Source organism: Drosophila kikkawai, chromosome X (genome assembly GCF_030179895.1).
Source record: "Drosophila kikkawai strain 14028-0561.14 chromosome X, DkikHiC1v2, whole genome shotgun sequence".
NCBI classification, from domain to species: domain Eukaryota; kingdom Metazoa; phylum Arthropoda; class Insecta; order Diptera; family Drosophilidae; genus Drosophila; species Drosophila kikkawai.
In genome coordinates this window covers 8,415,141-8,431,488 of record NC_091733.1, presented here as the reverse complement: position 1 = coordinate 8,431,488, position 16,348 = coordinate 8,415,141, and the positions used below count along the sequence as shown (strand labels likewise).

Here is a 16,348-nt window from a genome sequence, read left to right as displayed (position 1 = left end):
ACAAAGACGTTAATTTAAATTTTCATTTGAGTTTGGGAGATTATAAAAAAATGGGATAATAATGTTTGCTCTATAATATTAACTACTGAAATAACTTTAAGAACTGTTTTTTTTTTAATTGTTAGTTAGTGGGACAACTGCAAAAAGCATTTTATAAAATGGCAACCTAATTATCTCTCTCAACTTGCCCATATATGTATGTTTATATATTTAAATGTTTTCTTTACAACATATATCTATGTACATTGTTAAACAATAAAAAAAATATGTATATATCAAGTTAAGCCATTCCAGAGGCCACTATTTAGCTTTCCTTTTGCCAGGCTTGCCTTTAATCCTTTGAGCAGGAACCTTGACCTCGGGAGTGGCGCGGTAAGTTCCATGCAGCTTGTCCAAGAGACCCAGCACACCGTAGTTGTAGTTGAACCTGCCGAGAGATACGAGTAGAATCCGGATTAGAAGAGGAAATATCGCAAGGCAAGAGATCCCACTCACTTGGCATGATGGTAGTCGTGGAAGCGCACCGAGTTTGCCGACCAGGGAAAACTGTAGCCGGTGTGGTCGCTCATTGAGTTGACAACGGCCAGGCCGAAGATCACATAGGCGAGGGCCACATGGGTGCCCAGGAGGGCAAGGGATGTGGCCACTGGCAGCAGATTGGCCATAATGTGCTCAATGGGATGGGCATACAGGGTGATGGCAGCTATGGGAGCGGTCCACTCGTGATGCTTCTTGTGGACATATTTATACACTGATCGGTGGTGTAACAACCGATGGGCATAGTAGAACATGACCTCCTCCAGCACCACAAAAATGGCCACATCCCGGAGGGCACGCCGGAACGTGGGCAGCACCCGGATATCGCCGCTGTTCTCCGACTTGAAGACCAGCTCGAAGAACACCCAGGAGGTAAGCATATTCACCACCGTCAGGTTAAAGAGCACCACCTTTACGGCGCTCCAGAGTCGCCCCAGATCCACTGGCTCATTCTGGCCCGGCTGAATCTTGTACTTGCGCAGGAATCTCGGTCGATTGGTAATATCCATCAGCGTGAATAAGCCCGCGTACAGCCAGTAGACCGAGAATATGACCACCGTGCTGCCCGGCACCCAAAGGCGCCACGGATCATCGCCCACAACATTGAGAAGTGTGAGCCACAGTTCCTGTAAATAGTCACCGGTTTGAGCCCAGCCAGCCAGCAGGGTGTCCATCATTGTGTCGTGATCGAGGTCTTGGCGAAAACTAGTCGCCGGACTAGGAGCCACCTGTTGGTTTCGCGATGGCATAATACCCTACAGCCAGTTAGCTCCATTGGTGCTGTGGAAGCTTTTGTCAGAGTCCAGAAGGAGGACATACCTTGTATCATATTTCCATGTATAATCTGATAATCATTATTTACGGTCCCTGGTAATTAGTCCTTTAAATAGTCTATAGATTCTTTTAATAACTCTTTTTTAAATAAATGCCAGGTAAGTCTTCTGAAGGTCATTGCAAAGATCGGCTAAGCCCAATCATTGGGTTCCCGAGCACTCTCTATATATCACTATATATATGACTGCACGGGGGTCTAGTACCAGCTGATTAGCATTACGTTCGAATTTAGAAATCTAGCTTGCTTATCGTTTTCTTTCGCAGTCGATGTGAGATTATTGCCAGGTATTACTACTGTCTTAAGATTAGGCTTTATTCTATATATAGTTATAGGTAGTACTGTTTACCGTTGAGTAAAAGGTATACATTATTAGTAAAAAAGGTGAGCTATTGTATATAAATATAATAAATATAAATATAAAAAGTAAATAAATCAATTATAGGAAATATTATCAAATTTTTGAGATATTGGGTGTCGAAGTACTACAATTAGGACTAAGACTATGTTATTATCTCACCAGAAAACAGACAGGACTCTAAGGAAGGGGTATTCTGTAGTCGGGACACTCTCCATAGTGGCTTTCCTTAGTTGGCTTGTTAGAGCTTTTCCAAATCTCACCGTTTCAAAGTTCAAGACGTTTGAAGATTAGATCGTTGGGCCCTTGCCCAATTCAATATTACGGGGGTTTGTATGCAAACTTTTGCGTTTCCAGCTAAGCTATCTAGAAATAAATATAATAAAAAATATATATTTTGGTTTGTATTTTATCAATGTGTTGGCAGGTGGTACGATTTGTATCAAAACGGATTAACTTACTTTGAATTTGATCAGGAGGCCAGGGGGCCAACTTTAGGATCTGAAAAGGAAGAAACTCCAACACAGTTTTCAGGATTAGAAAATAATATATAAATTATATTAAGGACTTAAATAATGAGATTAATTTATAAAAAAATATATCATTAATACTTGACAAAAATACAATTTTTTTTAATTTTTCTTTTATTTATTGTTATATTTTCCATCTTTGTATATTTGACTTAAATTGGGCTCGTAGTTCTTTGTTATCTTTTTTTTTGTATTATTTTTATTTTGTTTGTGGGTTTCCTTTTTATTTATTTTTGGTTTTCGATACCCATCTTTACAACAATTCACTTGCTTTTTGGAGATATTCGCCTTGACGACTCTGCCCTCAGTATTCAGTTTTCAGTTTTCGTTTATCAGATTTTGCTATGCTAAATAATTCATTAATTAATTGTTTAGTTGTATATTTATGTATTATGTATTGAAGCACAGATAGACGAACTTGGATCGCATTGAAATAAGCCAGAAGAACTGATAAGTTCAGGGAACTGTTACTGATGCGCCGAACAAAATAAAATGCCAATGAATTGTAAAATTCACTTAAAGTAATTGTCGTACACACGTATTGGTAGTATCCATACATACTCATACACTTTATATTTATATATCTAATGCTTAAGCAGATATATAAATATTGCCTTGTTCATTGGATTGTTTCGTGTCTTTATGTGGATTGGTTGGTTGGCCTTCCTCTTGAAGCTCCGGTTCCGCTTCCCGTTCCTGTTCCTGTTCCATCCATGTATGTGGACTTTAAGCTTGTGCTAATTTTGAGTGTGGCTCTCTTTTTGTGGCTTGTGGTTGTCTTGTTTTAATTTAGTTGAAAGGCACTGTTGCATTCAATCGTTTCCTTTGCTTTCCGTTCCTCTCATTATCCCCCTTAGTCTCATTTTTTTGTAATTTCACGATTTTTAGATTTTTTAATTTAAATTTTTTCCCTTATTTTTCAACCGAATGCCTGCACAGTTTTGCATATTTCACATATATCCTTAATCTGAATCTGTACTTTGAGTGTTGTAGCAAAAACAATGTAAGCGAAATAAGATGCGTAATGCCATGGAGTTATTATTAATGAATTAAAATTAAAAATTAAAAACCCATGTTACACATCTTAATCTTTTACATTGTCTTTGCTTTTTACTTCTCTTTTGGTTTATTCGTGTGAGTTTGCTTTCTTAAAATGTACACTTAATTACAAAATCTCCATCTAGGCGACAAACACTTTTGACTTTTTCTGCTCCTTTTGGTTTTCTTGTGTTTGGTTTTAATTATTATTAATTTTATTGTTATTATTACCACATACATACATGCATACCCTAAGTCGATTTAAATCTTTTGTGCAATTTGTCATCTGTCCTTGTGACTTGTTAAAAATTCTCCAAGTGCAACGCAAGAAAGGCCTTCCTCAAATAATAATGCAAGTTGATCTGGCGCTGTCTTTCGAATGGAATAAATCGCTTTGAATATTGGGTGAATATTTGAAAAAGTCTTAGTTTAAAAAGTTTGAAATAAACATTGTTATTTTCAATTAATTAATGAAACCTTCCACCTTTGTTTTTACATATTATCCAAAATGTAAAACTTCGTTTTTTGGTTTTTGTTTTGTTAATAGCTAATGAAAGGGATTTATATAATAATATATAATTTCAATTGTTTAACTATTCATGGAAGCTCAACAAACAGACATTTCCTTCGGGTAACAATAAAAATAATAATAACTAATCTAATAATTTAAGAAATAATTAAATAATGATATACTTGTGGTAAGCTTTTGTAGTAATACTGATTGTTGAAATAATGATACAATTCTGGTGTTCCCACTTTTCAAAAACTAATAAAAACAAAGAGATTAAAGCTATAAATTAAAGACTATTTATAATTTTTTTGTTAAAATTCCTGCAACATCGTTTAATGCTGTTTGCCAGGTTCGCTACAGTTCCAATTCTCCAGTCTCAACGGGCTTTTTAGTGGGTCCAGTCAAAGACTATTGATCCTATTGAAAAATTCAAATATTTTTGAAACTGGTTTCCATTTGCCAGAACGCTTTCTCAATTTCCTAACTTAAGGCTAACCGACTTGCCGTGCCCTCAGCCAAAGCGGCCTCTTGCCCCTGCCTTCGTTTAAAAGCTTAATCCTAGGGGAGAACCTTGAGCTACAACAACAACTACTAAATGACACTGGCGACCGGGGTGACCACGCCCACTATTATTCAAGCTGTCCACGACGATGGCTGCGATGCCCTCGTTGGTGACGCTGCTGCTGGTGATGGTGATTCCGCGCCTCCGCCTCCGTTTCGCTGTCAGTATCCTGATGCACATGACTCCGGTTTCGCTGATGCTTTTCCTCCTCCTCCTCCTCTTCGTCTTCCTCATCATTATCATCAATGGCATCCTCATCGTGCTCATTTAACAGCAGCGGACTATCGTCGCCAAGTCGATTGGGGGGCAGGGCGCTGCCAGGAGTCGTGGGCGCCGACCGTGTGATCCAACCCTTTCGGGCCACACGTCCCCGATTGACAAAGAAGCTAGCACCACTTACAACGCTGCTCACGGGACTCTTGAGCACACAGCGCTGTGCTCCGCCGGAACCCGATGCCGATCCAATGGCCGCCATGGGTATATATAGAGCCTTGTTGGGCTGAGATTTGCTGCCGGAGCCAAAAAACTTTTTACTACGCCCGCTGCTCAGGCCGCTACCGCTGCCGCCGCCGCCCGAAATGGATGCCGATGTGGTCAGGATGGGCTGGAGCACCTGCTGCGAATTCGAGGGTGTCGATAGCGTGTGTTGCAGCCTCGGCTTGGCTCCAGTTCCGTCTAGCAAGAGTTGTTCATAGCTAACACCTGCCTGGAGCTGACGAATCTGGTCGAGTATCTCGCGAACCTCGCCCGTGGGGCTGGTGGCCTGCGGCGGCGATCCTGGTGTTCCGATATTTGCCAAGCTGCTCACTCCCGAGGCCTGAGCCGACGGCTGACAGCAGTTCTCCAGACTGTGCAGGGGATTGGGCTGAATGCAGCCGTTGCTATAAATAACTGGCGTTCCAGATCCTCCGGAGGCTCCCGTTCCGCTGGCACACATACCGCCCATTGCTAGGCTGTTGAGAGAGGCAGCCTGAGTGGCTGCTCCGCTCTCTGCGCTCTGAGAGGCACCTCCTCCAGCTCCTCCTCCTCCTCCAATGCCAACACCAGGGTTTTCCGGCAGGATTCCCGCCACACAGCTATTGTTCACGAAGATGTCGCTCAGGCTGCTACTGCTGTTCGCCATGTAGCGGAAGTGTTGATCGCTTTGGGATTGGAGATAGCCAATGCCCACTCCCTCCTCGTGGGAGGCATGCAGCCGGGTGCTGTAGAGAGCTCCTCCGCCGGGAGCACTGCCCAGAGCCACGGTGGCGTAGTGCTGCGCCTGGACGGGCATCACTCGCGGCTGGTAGACATCTGGCTCCACCAGCTGGGACGCTGATCTAGGCAGGCCATAATGATGCACGGGAGCTGTTTGAACCTGCTGAGCCTGCTCCATGGATCGCAGATGGTTGACACCGGCGCCTCCATGTCCTCCATGGGCATGGGCATGTGCCACGTAATGATGCAATCCCAGCTCTGGACTGGCTGCACGGGAGTATGGCGGCGGCACCAAGGTGTTCGCCTCGTTGGCATTGCAAATGAAGCTGGAGCTGAGGGAGTCGACAGTGCTAGCGGCGCTCAACGATCCACCCGCTGCCGGCCGGACAATGTAGTTGCGGAAATACTGGACCATCAGGTAACTGGAGCTGCCGTTGCCCTTGCCATTGCCCGCATCGCTATTGCAGGTGAAGACGAGCGGATATAGATCCGGCTTGGAGGTCACCTGGGGAGCAGAAAATACAGGTATTAGGGAAATAATAATTTAAGGCTCTTGGGGATGTCCTTCAGGAGCATTTACCTCGGTGTAAGGGGGTGGTGGATGATGGAACGAGTTGCAGCGACTATACTGTGGAGGCGCATAGCAGGATCCGGCCGAGTCGCCCTCGGACTGGGTGTGATGCTCGTTGAATCCCCAGCCGCACAGAGTTCGCCGCTTCTTCCACAGCGAGTAGGCACACAGGATGGCCAGGATGATGGCCACAACCACGCACCTGCAGAGTGAAAATGGTTGACAGTCATATGGATTTTTCTCTTATTATTATTATTCCGGATTCACTGCTCGGTTTGCAGCTGGCGCGACTGGATGAAGAAACCCATGTTCTTTGGCCCAGATGGCGGCCACAGATGGCGGGATCCGTGTCCTGTTGTGCCCGTAATCGAATTCCGACTGAAATTTGTTTGCCGTTTTTTGGTGGCCAAGAGATGGGATTATGTGAGCAGTGCAGCGGGAGCGACGACTGTGGGCCGTGTGTCTCATTAGTTGGCATTGCCATTTCCATGGGGCACCCCCCTGGGGAGGCACCGGCAACGGCAACTGGCTCTGGCACTGGCACCGCTTGCATAAGCCTCCCCTCCTCGACTTGACTCGACTTTTGACTTGACGCAACCCAGTAGCAGTGCCGGCTGTGGGCGCCACCTTTGCTGCCAATAATAATAATATCTCGCATGCCACACAATGCCAATCAGCTGGAGGTCTGCGCCCAGCCGCCCATCGGCCTTGCAGCCGGCCTCCGGGGAATACCCCATCCAAACGATGCATCCATGACCATGGGCACCGGGTACTCGTAAATTCTTAAACTAAAATTCGGACTCGCACTTACCAAAAGAACCAGTGGCTGATAAAGAACAGATTGAGGACATGTTCCGAGGGCGGCGGCAGTGGGCGTGGTCCGCCCTGGTATGGGGGACAACAGCCCTGTGTGCAGCATCCTTGGCTACAGCCCTCGCAAAATCTAGCCGTCACCTGTAAAAGGGGCAATTGGGGAAATGTCAGCAAAAGGTAACTGATGAGAGGCTTTAAAAAAAAAAAATCAAGATTCTGGGTATGGATATATAATCTGTATGTATATATATAGCTCATAAGGAATTAAGAATGTAAGGTATTGATATATAATTTTCCAGCTTAAGACATAAAGATTTAATTACTTTGGGTCAAAGACATTATATTAAATTGTTAACTATATGTTTATGGTGTAACTTTCGGCATTCCTGTTTAAATTTTTAGCAGAAAAGGATACATATGTGTATATTATTTTGTTCTAGAAAGAATCTGCAAGAATTTTATTAGGACAAGTGTTTTTTCTCTGTGCAGCAATTAGCCTCTGCCGTTGCAATTTAAAACAAAGGCAAAACAAACAGTGGGCACAGGGCAGGGCAAGGCAAATGAAAATGTCATTGTCAATATCGCTGGGCCCCAAAGAGGAGTCCGACAAGCCATAAACAACCAGCTGCCATAATAAAGCAGAGAAAGGGAAAGCAATTATGGACATACGGGAAAAGTGCACTCAGCTACACTGGCTCGAATTATTTTTAAATTATATTCATAATATTCAATGCGTAAAAATGCTTAAATTAATTAGAGTTATTTCTTGAACACTGGTTCGAATTTTTTAAAAATATTATTCATATTATTTAATATTATTCATATTATTGTTCATACACAGACTCGTATTATTTTCAGTGCATAATATTTGTAGTTTTATTATAATTATTTTCAAATACTATTCAGTCTATGATAATTTAAAATTTATGTATAGTTATTGCTATAAAACTGACTCAAATAATTATTTCATATTATTTATATTATTTAGTGCACAATATTTTTAGTTTAATTATCGAATTAAGTAAGATAAAGTGTAAAGATGTTTTCGAATTTAATTACATTTGTTGTTCCTATAAAAGTCGCTGTCATTTGGTTGTTTGTGGAAATGGGAAATGTATTTTTGGCCCTGGGGAACAAATCGCAATCAAATTTAAATTCAGATGCATGCAACATTGATATGTCACTTACGTTGATTTAATATAGTTTATATTATATGTATACTACTATAATTATAATATTTATTCACATTTAGTTATTCGTTTATAAATTTTTTATTTGAACGTATTTAATTTGTATTATTTAAATACTAGATTCCTTTACTTGTTTTTTACGTAATTACAATTAATTTTTTTTTGCAACGTTTTTGTTTTGTACGTGTTTTATTTTTATACCGGAAATCGAATAAATATAATTATATATGCTTTGTTGAAATGCTTAAGAAAACAATACTTTAAATACAATACAATAATGCAAGAGAAACTAATATATATTTTACAAAATAATAAAAGCCATGTCCGTAGCCCCAAAAAGTAGGCAAGGCATTTTCTTTAAATCATTTAAATGTTATTCTTTTTGTTTATGCTTATTAAAATTACCATGAAAATAGTGATTTTTTCGCTTTATCAAGTTACCACCGTACGGCTGAGTTTGTTTACTGTTTTTTTTTATTCGCTTTGACGTACCGAAAAAAAAGTGTGTAAATATGAAATGTATTTATTTCCGCGGGGGATAGCGCAAACGCAAACGCAATTGAAATTTAATTTAAATTTATCGAATGCACTTACGTTTGCAGGCAGCAGCGCCAGGAAGAAGAGGAAGAAGCAGGGCAGGATCCAATGCAGCGTGCGACAGAGGAGAGCGGGAGAGGTAGAGGAAGTGGATGCGGATGTGAAGGAGGAAAGGAGCCACCACATGGTGCTCTGTCGCAGCCGCAGTCGCAGTCGCTGGCTCTGCCCGTGCTGGCGCCAAATGTCCGGAGGGAGTGGGGGTGGGGGGTCTTGTTGGCTGCCCTCTCCTTTTCGCTGTTTTTTCTTCTCTTTTTTGCAGCCTCCGTTTTCCTTTAGCCTCGTGTGTGATTTGTTCCTGCCTTTTGTTTTGTTTTCCTATCTATTTTTTTGTTTTTGCTACTTTGCTGCCCCGTTATTTGTGCCACATGGTGTTGTTTTTATTGTTGCACTTGCTCACACACACACACAGAGAACGGCGTCTTGTATTGTCCTTGACTGTTTACCGTTGCATGCTTTTGTGCGTTTGTTATTGTTGCTACTGCTGCTGGTGCTGTTGAAAACAAAACAAAATTGTTGCTAACTCCGCCGTTGTATTTGTTGTACTCGCCACGAGTATTATTTTTTATTTTATCTGAACACTGCCACACACGCGTGCACATATAATACATATATGTGCATACATATATAAAATCACAAGCTGAGAGAGCATACACTATCACACATACACAAACGACGCCAAAGAAAATTTTCTTTTCGTGTGACGCCACTCTTTCTATTCCGTTCACTTTGGATTAATGCAAAACTAATAAGCAACAACACAAATACAGAGTGAGCTCCAGACGCCTTATGGGATTGTTGTTAACCCGAAAATTCAAGGCATATAGAAAAAACAACAGCAGCAGCAGGATGAACGAATGCGAGGGTGTGGGGACTGGGGGATGAATGGTGAAATGCGAATCGCGTGGAAGGCAGAATTCACCGTTAGCCTGGGACGTGGGAGCGCGCACAGCAACAACTGAACGAGAAAACGAAGCGAAACAAAGGAGCCAGCAGATTTGTAACAGTAAATCAGGGCTGCCACCCTCTTTCCAAGGGCCAACGCCAGTAAGCACGCTACGGAATTGTCGCAGATCCTGGCAACCCCAACAGCTGCTGTGGTCTCGGCCAACAGTGCGCATGAGCTTACAAGGCGGCAATTTCAAATTCTAATTTTTTAATCAATTGCAAACTATTAAATGGTTATTTGTAATTTTGTAGCAGTTTATAGATGATAAATAAATATATGTATGCTGGAAACTGTGTAAAATGTCTTGCATTATAAATATTTTGCAGCAAAACACAACGATTTCGTTTTATGAACATTTAAAAAGTTGGAAGTAAAATGCGGATAAGCAAGGAAATTACACTAAAGTGAACACGAAAAAAAATTAATATTAAAACTGCGATGCCACCGAAACCATTAAATCTACTTGACTTTAAAGAAGGAAGCAATGCTCTTGGTGCCCTTGGCTCCCTTTGCCAGGGCTTTCTCCTTGGCGGTTAGCGAGCGTTCCTTCAGCGGTGCGGGAGTGGCTGTAGGCGACGTAACGCTGGCATTGAGATCCCCATCGCTGTCCAGGAGACCGCTGCTTTTCAGTTTAGCCCCTACATCGCTATCACTTAATTTAATCTTTTTTGAATCGCTGCCATCGTCCTTTCCAGCCTTTGATTTCCGCTTCTGGGTAGCCGCCTTCTCCTCAACAATCGCTTGAATCTCACTCGGAATGTGCAGATATCCTGTGAGCAGATCGTGCAGATCGGCGTCCAGATACCGACCCACAATATCGCTGGCCATGCGTGTGTAATCCATCTCGCTGGTCGCATTCTCCGCCGCCAGTTTGTCGCTGCGTACAAAATTCTGCGACTGGGCACTGTGGCCGCAGTGGACTTGCTTCTCCTTCAGGATCCCGGCCACCTGGCGCGTCTTCAGGGCCAGCCAGGCCAGCGTACGCTCTTGGTTGTACTTGTAGAAACTCTGATCCCCGGACCTCTTCACATCTGCCACGCACTTGAGGCTGTCGGGGTTAAGAAACTCGGTTAGCAGGCGACTCGTCCTGGCCTCTTCCACCGCAATGTTGTCCAGCGACATTGCTCCTGGTTGAAAAAACAAGTTAATATATTAATACCAATATATAATGGCAATCTTACTTTGAGCACAATGCTTCCGGAGGTGATGGATTGCCAGCAGCGTGGGATCCAGCGGAGTGGTCATGTATATACGGCCATTGGAGCAGACCTCGCTGTTGACGAGCCAACTGCGGCGGGGTTCTGCATACTCCAGCAGCTCCATGATCTGGCCATCGGGATGGGTGACAAACAGGGCTTCTTTTCCCTGTCCCGGATGAAAAAACCGTTCCAGATGGAGTCTGCGATCGTCGGCATCCTTTGGCAGCAATTTCTGCGACACAAAGAGCACTTTCTTCACTGCCGTGGCAGCGGATTTCTTGCCGGTGGCCACCACATCAGGATCTGGCTTGGGTTTAGTTGCTCGCGTTGCCTTCTTGCTCATTGTTTTCAAGTAAAAATATAAATTAGAAAACGTAAACAACACTGTGGTTCCCGCTTTTGTCAGCGATGAGATTCTTTCGATAGGCACAGCCGATAGGCGATTGCTATTAGCACTGTTCGATAGGTATTTAAAAGAAGTAATTGTGGCGCCAGATCGGTTAACTACAGTAGTAAAAGCGATGAGGAAATTAATTAACTAATTAGATGTTCACTATCTGAGGCAGGTGCGGCGAAAGTGCCTCTATTTATACTCTTTGTAGGGGGAAAAAAAAAAAAATGGGAGAGAGAGAGTGGGAGAGAGAGAGTGAGAGAGAGGGAGAGTGAGTGAGTGAGAGAGAGAGAGAGGGAGTGAGAGAGTGAGAGAGAATGAGAGAGAGGGTGAGTGAGAGTGAGAGAGAGAGAGAGAGAGAGAGGGAGATAGAGAGCGAGTGACAGAGAAATTGAGTGAGTGAGGGCGAGTGAGAAAGAGAGGGAGAGGTTTCCAGAGAGAGACGGGGAAACAGATTAATAGAGAAGCCTGAGTGAGTGGGAGGGAGTACAATAAACAAAACTCTCCTTCTCCTTCGAATATTAAATCCCAAATCCGATCACTTTTTTGCTATCATATATGGTAGATATAAAAATACAATCACCGCCAATTATGTTTGTGTTTTTTATTAACCATTAAAATACAATGGATCTTTGTTGTGCCATTGCACACTGATATGTAATAGCAATACTAACATATGGTAAAAGAGCAGTAGTTATCAGTGGTACGGTTAAAAGCATACCCTATGCTTCTGTAAGTGTATTACTTATTCCCGCAGCCTTCTATTCAAATTATTCCAATTTAAATGTCTACATCAAGGACACTTACAATAGAACAATAAGGACACTTTTGATACACGAGAACACATACATAGAAGGCAATGGGACAGGAATAACACAATCTGGACATTAGCAAAAAGGCTAAAATGGACGGATATTGTTACTCTTATTTAAAATAACGGAATGGTCTTTTGTGCATGCAAATATTCGATAGAAAATAATATTAAAGTGAGAATATATCCACAATAAAAAAGTTTTCAGCAATAGCTGAAGATGAACGGGTATAAATTGATTACATTTTTTGTTCCTACTTTAGGGGAATGATATATAGAGATTTCTTTAAAGTGAAAATAGCTTCACAATCTGATTCGGATTTTTAAAAGGATTTGAATTCGTGGACAAAAGTCGTCTTTTTTTCGTTAAATATCGGTTTGAATTCCTCCTGGTGCCGGTGCGCTTGGGGCTCGGTGTCCTGGCTGGGGACGACGCGGTCGGCTTGGCTCCGGTGCAAAATATGAGGACGGCGCAGGAGCTGATGGGATGGCCGCTGCCGCAGCATGTGCCTGATCCTGATAGTAATCGTCGCCGTATTCGCTGACCTGACGATTGCTGATCTCGTTCAAACGCTTGTAGCGTTCGCGGCGCGCCTCAATCATGTACAAAATACCAGCTGGCATAAGCATCACGGCTCCAACCACGCCCAAAGCGAATGACCAACCCATGTCGTTGTTCTGCCACCCGGGCATCCAGTCGCGTGAGTCTCCCTTGGCACCGAAGATGACCACGGCAATGAAACCGAATATTGAGCCAACCACTTGGCATGTGCCCACCGTCAGAAGCAGCACAACGTTGCGGTCATCGTCGCGGGAGGTGCGCAGCAAAGCCAGGGTCAGCGGCAGGGCGATGAGACACATGACGAAGCAGAGCGTTGCGAAGAACTGCACGGCTATGTAGAAGCCGGGCAGCAGGAAGTCGTGTATGATGTAGTACTCCTCCTCGAAGACCCACATGCATCCCTTGAAGCGGTTATCGTAGAATCGGTGGATATCTTGGAAGTTATTAAAGCAAACTTCCCACAGGCCCAGGTTGGTGAATCGTGGTTTTTCCAGGCGGCCATCGGTGACCAGCCAATACGGCGTGGAGAACGCGATGAGGAAAAGCAAAAAGGAGAACGCGGATAAGCCGAGGGCCACTTGCGTGCTGCGATTGAACGCCCCCATTTCGTTTAAGTTTAGTTTATAAATTTTCGTTTAGAGTTTCACGTCGTCTTGCAACTCTGTTTACCAAACACGCCCTTCAGTGTGACCAAAGCAGTAGTACTGGCAAAAGATCAGAGCACTATCGATACTATCGATGACTAACATGACTAAAGCCTTGTACTCTGACGAGAAAAACCCGCTGTCTAAATTAGACAGCGGAATCGCTGTTTATTTCGCTACCGAGCTAGTGTGACCAAAAAACTAATAGCCACATTTAATAGGTATTAAAAGGATTAATAATTTGTGGTATTTATTAGAGGTATTGTTAGTATTATTACCCGCTATCGGCAAGGTCTTACTGATGTACAGTTCGAACTTCAACTAACCGCAGCGTCATTTTCAAGCCATTTTCTTTTAAATTGCTTTTTCGTTTCTTTCGGAGATGAATAAATAATTATTCAAACTTGTAACCGCCAGTATTCTCAGGTCATATTTTAGTACATAACAGTATTTTTATATCGATATTTAAAAAACTGGTCAAATAAACGTATGTATTTTTTTATTCATGCAGCTGAATTTTTACATTTTAGTATTTTTATGTTCGAAAAAACAACTGGTCGGTCACACTTTTGGGCGTCAAACTGTTTTCGGCCGCCATTTCGATTTGAATTTACCGGCGGCGTCACTTAATTTCGTCAAGATAAACACATTCCCCGCCCAGCGCGTTCAACTTCGAGTTCTCGTGAAACTCCAGTCGGCTATTGGCCAGCAGGCATGCTCTTTAAATAGAACGCCAACGTATTCCTGGCCGCAAATATCAAACAACAAACATCCCGACATCCGAATTAAAACAAATCCAATATGGAGACTCAGAACAACTTTGCATCGTTCAAGGCGGAGATCCTGGAGATGACGGCCCAGAATGTGGACATGCTCCACGCCATGTGGCTGCGCATCTTCGACACCAAGACCTGCGGCGAGTTCCTCCACAGGTTGAAGGACCATGCGCAGACCTTCTACACGGATCTCCTGAACGAGTCGTGCGAGAAGCAGCAGACGATCCTTGACGAGATCTCTGCCCTGCAGGCCGAGGCCAGGGACCTCACGCGACTGCTTCACGAGTCGGTGGACATCGGCGAGCGCCCAGATGACGTTCCACTGGTCATCTGGCAGCTGAAGCTGGACAAGGGCATCGAGCACCTGCGCGAGGAGCTGGCTAGGCGCCGGGCTGAGATCTGCGAACTGCTGCTCCAGCAGGAACAGCTATGCGAGGAACTGGGCGAACTGCCGTTGCCACTGCTGGCCGATCCTTTGCCTCAGCCGGAGGAGATGGATGCGTTCCGAGATCACCTCGAGCAGCTGCGGGCCCAGCGAGTGCTGCGCCTGAAAGAGATGGACCAGCTGCGCCAGAGCATCAAGCACAACATGAAGCTGCTGGAGTGCCTGCCGCAGACGGACCAAGAGGAACGCCTGCTTAACCAGGTGGATCACTGCCTCACGCCCGAGACCTTTGAGCGCCTGCGGAAGATGCAAAAGGAGCTCGCCGACCAGATGCAGGAGATGCGAGAGCGCATCGACGACATGCGCGAAAAGATTCGCGTTCTGTGGGAGCGTCTGCAGGAGACGGACGACTACGCCATGCGAAGGGTGCGCAACGCCACCGAGTACACACAGTACACGTACGACGTTCTCCGGGAGGAGCTGCAGCGCTGCCAGGCACTCCGCAGGCAGAACCTCAAGATCTTCATTGAACAGCTCCGCGTGGAGATCAAGAAGTGGTGGGATCTCACCCTGAAGAGCCCCCAGGAGCGCAAGCGGTTCTCCAACTACTACAACGACTGGTACAATGAGGACCTGCTGGAGTTGCACGAATTGGAGCTGGACGATCTCAAGAGCTTCTACGACAATAACAAGGAGATTTTCGATCTATATGAGAGCCGGGCAGAGCTATGGGCCCGCATGGAGGCGCTGGAGGCCAAGGCCAGCGAGCCGAATCGCTTTAACAATCGCGGTGGCCAGCTACTCAAGGAGGAGAGGGAACGCAAGGCCATCACATCCAAGCTGCCCAAGATCGAGCAGCAGATCACAGAGCTGGTGCAGGCGTACGAGGCCAAGGAGAATACACCGTTCCTGGTGCATGGCGACAACATTTTGGAGCGCATGACCGCCGACTGGGAGCGTCATCGCCAGGCCAAGCTGTTGAGCTCCGCCCGCAAGAAGGCACCGACGGTCAGCACCACGGCATCGGCCAGCAAGATAATGCCTCCGCCCGCTCTGGGCTCGACGGCTCCTCGCACACCGCGCACGCTGCGCAACATGTCGGCCATGTCCAGCTCGACCATGTCTCTGCGGAAGACACCATCAGCCCAGCATCTGCGCCCGCTGAACGTGACTAAGAGCACGGGCAACTTGCACAAGCGCCTCAATCCATCGGCCAGCGTTCAGCCAGGTCCAAGAACACCGAACGCCAAGCGCAGCCTGATTGGTTCTCTGAACGCCATGAAGAGCTCACCGGCAATGCGCGGCAGTGCCCAGCGCTTGCTGAGCGTTAATCAGCCCCACAGCCAGTTGAAGACCAGCAAGTCGCCGATGAAGCGAGTGCGGGTCCTTGAGACAACGCTGCGTCGCAGCGGCGGCATGGGCAGGCGCAGCATTGGAACGCGGGCCAGCAAGAAGCCGCGCACCAAGACCACCGAGAAGGAGAACACACCGAACGAGCCGGATGACGACTATACCACAGATGATAATTCCGAGCAGGGGGTATCCTATGAGGAGTTCCAGCCACCCGGCCGATCCTCAATGCTACCGCGTCAGCGTATCCAGGCGCCACGTATGATGCGCCATGCGGTGGGAATGAAGGAGGATGTGGAGGAGGAGCAGCAGCAGGAGCCACCACGCACCAGGAACAGTCTCCGACCCCCGTCGCCAAGGGAGAGCCTGATGGTGTTCCAGCCACGTCGACAGTTATAGGAGAGAGAGAGCGTTCCCCAGGACATTTTACTTAAGTTTTACTGTTTCCACTTAGTTTACAGTTTGTGTTTCCCTGCACTTCATGTTCTGTTTTATCATTAAATTCTGTTTGCAAACTAATAATAATAAAAACCCTGTTTTTTAAGAGC

General features: G+C 45.0%; 5 protein-coding genes across 8 annotated transcripts; 1 reads left to right on the top strand and 4 right to left on the bottom strand.

Annotated features, from left to right (window-relative positions):
• Positions 1 to 184: 184 nt before the first annotated feature.
• On the bottom strand, positions 185 to 1,466 carry LOC108079201 (fatty acid hydroxylase domain-containing protein 2). Its single transcript, XM_017173465.2, has 2 exons — positions 496 to 1,466; positions 185 to 427 (listed from the first exon to the last, which is right to left on the bottom strand). The coding sequence occupies exons 1-2, from the start codon at positions 1,284 to 1,286 to the stop codon at positions 301 to 303; spliced, it is 918 nt and encodes a 305-aa protein (XP_017028954.2). The 5' UTR covers positions 1,287 to 1,466; the 3' UTR covers positions 185 to 300.
• Positions 1,467 to 3,694: 2,228 nt separating this feature from the next.
• On the bottom strand, positions 3,695 to 9,862 carry LOC108079198 (uncharacterized). Of its 4 annotated transcripts, none has more exons than XM_041774688.2 (5): positions 9,388 to 9,862; positions 8,734 to 9,226; positions 6,948 to 7,090; positions 6,146 to 6,338; positions 3,695 to 6,070 (listed from the first exon to the last, which is right to left on the bottom strand). In XM_041774688.2, the coding sequence occupies exons 2-5, from the start codon at positions 8,860 to 8,862 to the stop codon at positions 4,436 to 4,438; spliced, it is 2,100 nt and encodes a 699-aa protein (XP_041630622.1). In that variant the 5' UTR covers positions 8,863 to 9,226; positions 9,388 to 9,862; the 3' UTR covers positions 3,695 to 4,435. The 4 variants fall into 4 exon arrangements, with proteins under 4 accessions (XP_041630622.1, XP_041630623.1, XP_070144042.1 ...); XM_041774689.2 differs by having other exon boundaries at positions 9,402 to 9,862; XM_070287941.1 differs by having other exon boundaries at positions 9,496 to 9,862.
• Positions 9,863 to 9,970: 108 nt separating this feature from the next.
• On the bottom strand, positions 9,971 to 11,283 carry LOC108079200 (ribonuclease H2 subunit B). Its single transcript, XM_017173464.3, has 2 exons — positions 10,864 to 11,283; positions 9,971 to 10,809 (listed from the first exon to the last, which is right to left on the bottom strand). Exons 1-2 carry the CDS (start codon positions 11,222 to 11,224, stop codon positions 10,142 to 10,144), a joined length of 1,029 nt encoding a protein of 342 aa, XP_017028953.1. The 5' UTR covers positions 11,225 to 11,283; the 3' UTR covers positions 9,971 to 10,141.
• A 578-nt stretch (positions 11,284 to 11,861) lies between these two features.
• kune (kune-kune) lies at positions 11,862 to 13,344 on the bottom strand. The gene has a single exon (XM_017173579.3). The coding sequence runs from the start codon at positions 13,248 to 13,250 to the stop codon at positions 12,450 to 12,452; it is 801 nt and encodes a 266-aa protein (XP_017029068.1). The 5' UTR covers positions 13,251 to 13,344; the 3' UTR covers positions 11,862 to 12,449.
• Positions 13,345 to 13,872: 528 nt separating this feature from the next.
• Positions 13,873 to 16,315, top strand: feo (fascetto). The gene has a single exon (XM_017173546.3). The coding sequence runs from the start codon at positions 14,091 to 14,093 to the stop codon at positions 16,197 to 16,199; it is 2,109 nt and encodes a 702-aa protein (XP_017029035.1). The 5' UTR covers positions 13,873 to 14,090; the 3' UTR covers positions 16,200 to 16,315.
• The last annotated feature ends 33 nt before the right edge of the window (positions 16,316 to 16,348 follow it).

Excerpts from the sequence above, each read along its gene's own strand:
- feo (XM_017173546.3), top strand. The coding sequence starts at position 14,091 with ATGGAGACTCAGAACAACTTTGCATCGTTCAAGGCGGAGATCCTGGAG.
- LOC108079201 (XM_017173465.2), bottom strand. The coding sequence starts at position 1,286 with ATGCCATCGCGAAACCAACAGGTGGCTCCTAGTCCGGCGACTAGTTTT. Across the intron at positions 428-495 it reads CACGACTACCATCATGCCAA|GTTCAACTACAACTACGGTG; the intron begins GTGAGTGGGATC and ends ATCTCTCGGCAG.
- LOC108079200 (XM_017173464.3), bottom strand. The coding sequence starts at position 11,224 with ATGAGCAAGAAGGCAACGCGAGCAACTAAACCCAAGCCAGATCCTGAT. Across the intron at positions 10,810-10,863 it reads CCGGAAGCATTGTGCTCAAA|GAGCAATGTCGCTGGACAAC; the intron begins GTAAGATTGCCA and ends TTTTTCAACCAG.
- kune (XM_017173579.3), bottom strand. The coding sequence starts at position 13,250 with ATGGGGGCGTTCAATCGCAGCACGCAAGTGGCCCTCGGCTTATCCGCG.
- LOC108079198 (XM_041774688.2), bottom strand. The coding sequence starts at position 8,862 with ATGTGGTGGCTCCTTTCCTCCTTCACATCCGCATCCACTTCCTCTACC. Across the intron at positions 7,091-8,733 it reads TGGCGCTGCTGCCTGCAAAC|GTGACGGCTAGATTTTGCGA; the intron begins GTAAGTGCATTC and ends CCCCTTTTACAG. Across the intron at positions 6,339-6,947 it reads ATCAGCCACTGGTTCTTTTG|GTGCGTGGTTGTGGCCATCA; the intron begins GTAAGTGCGAGT and ends TTCACTCTGCAG.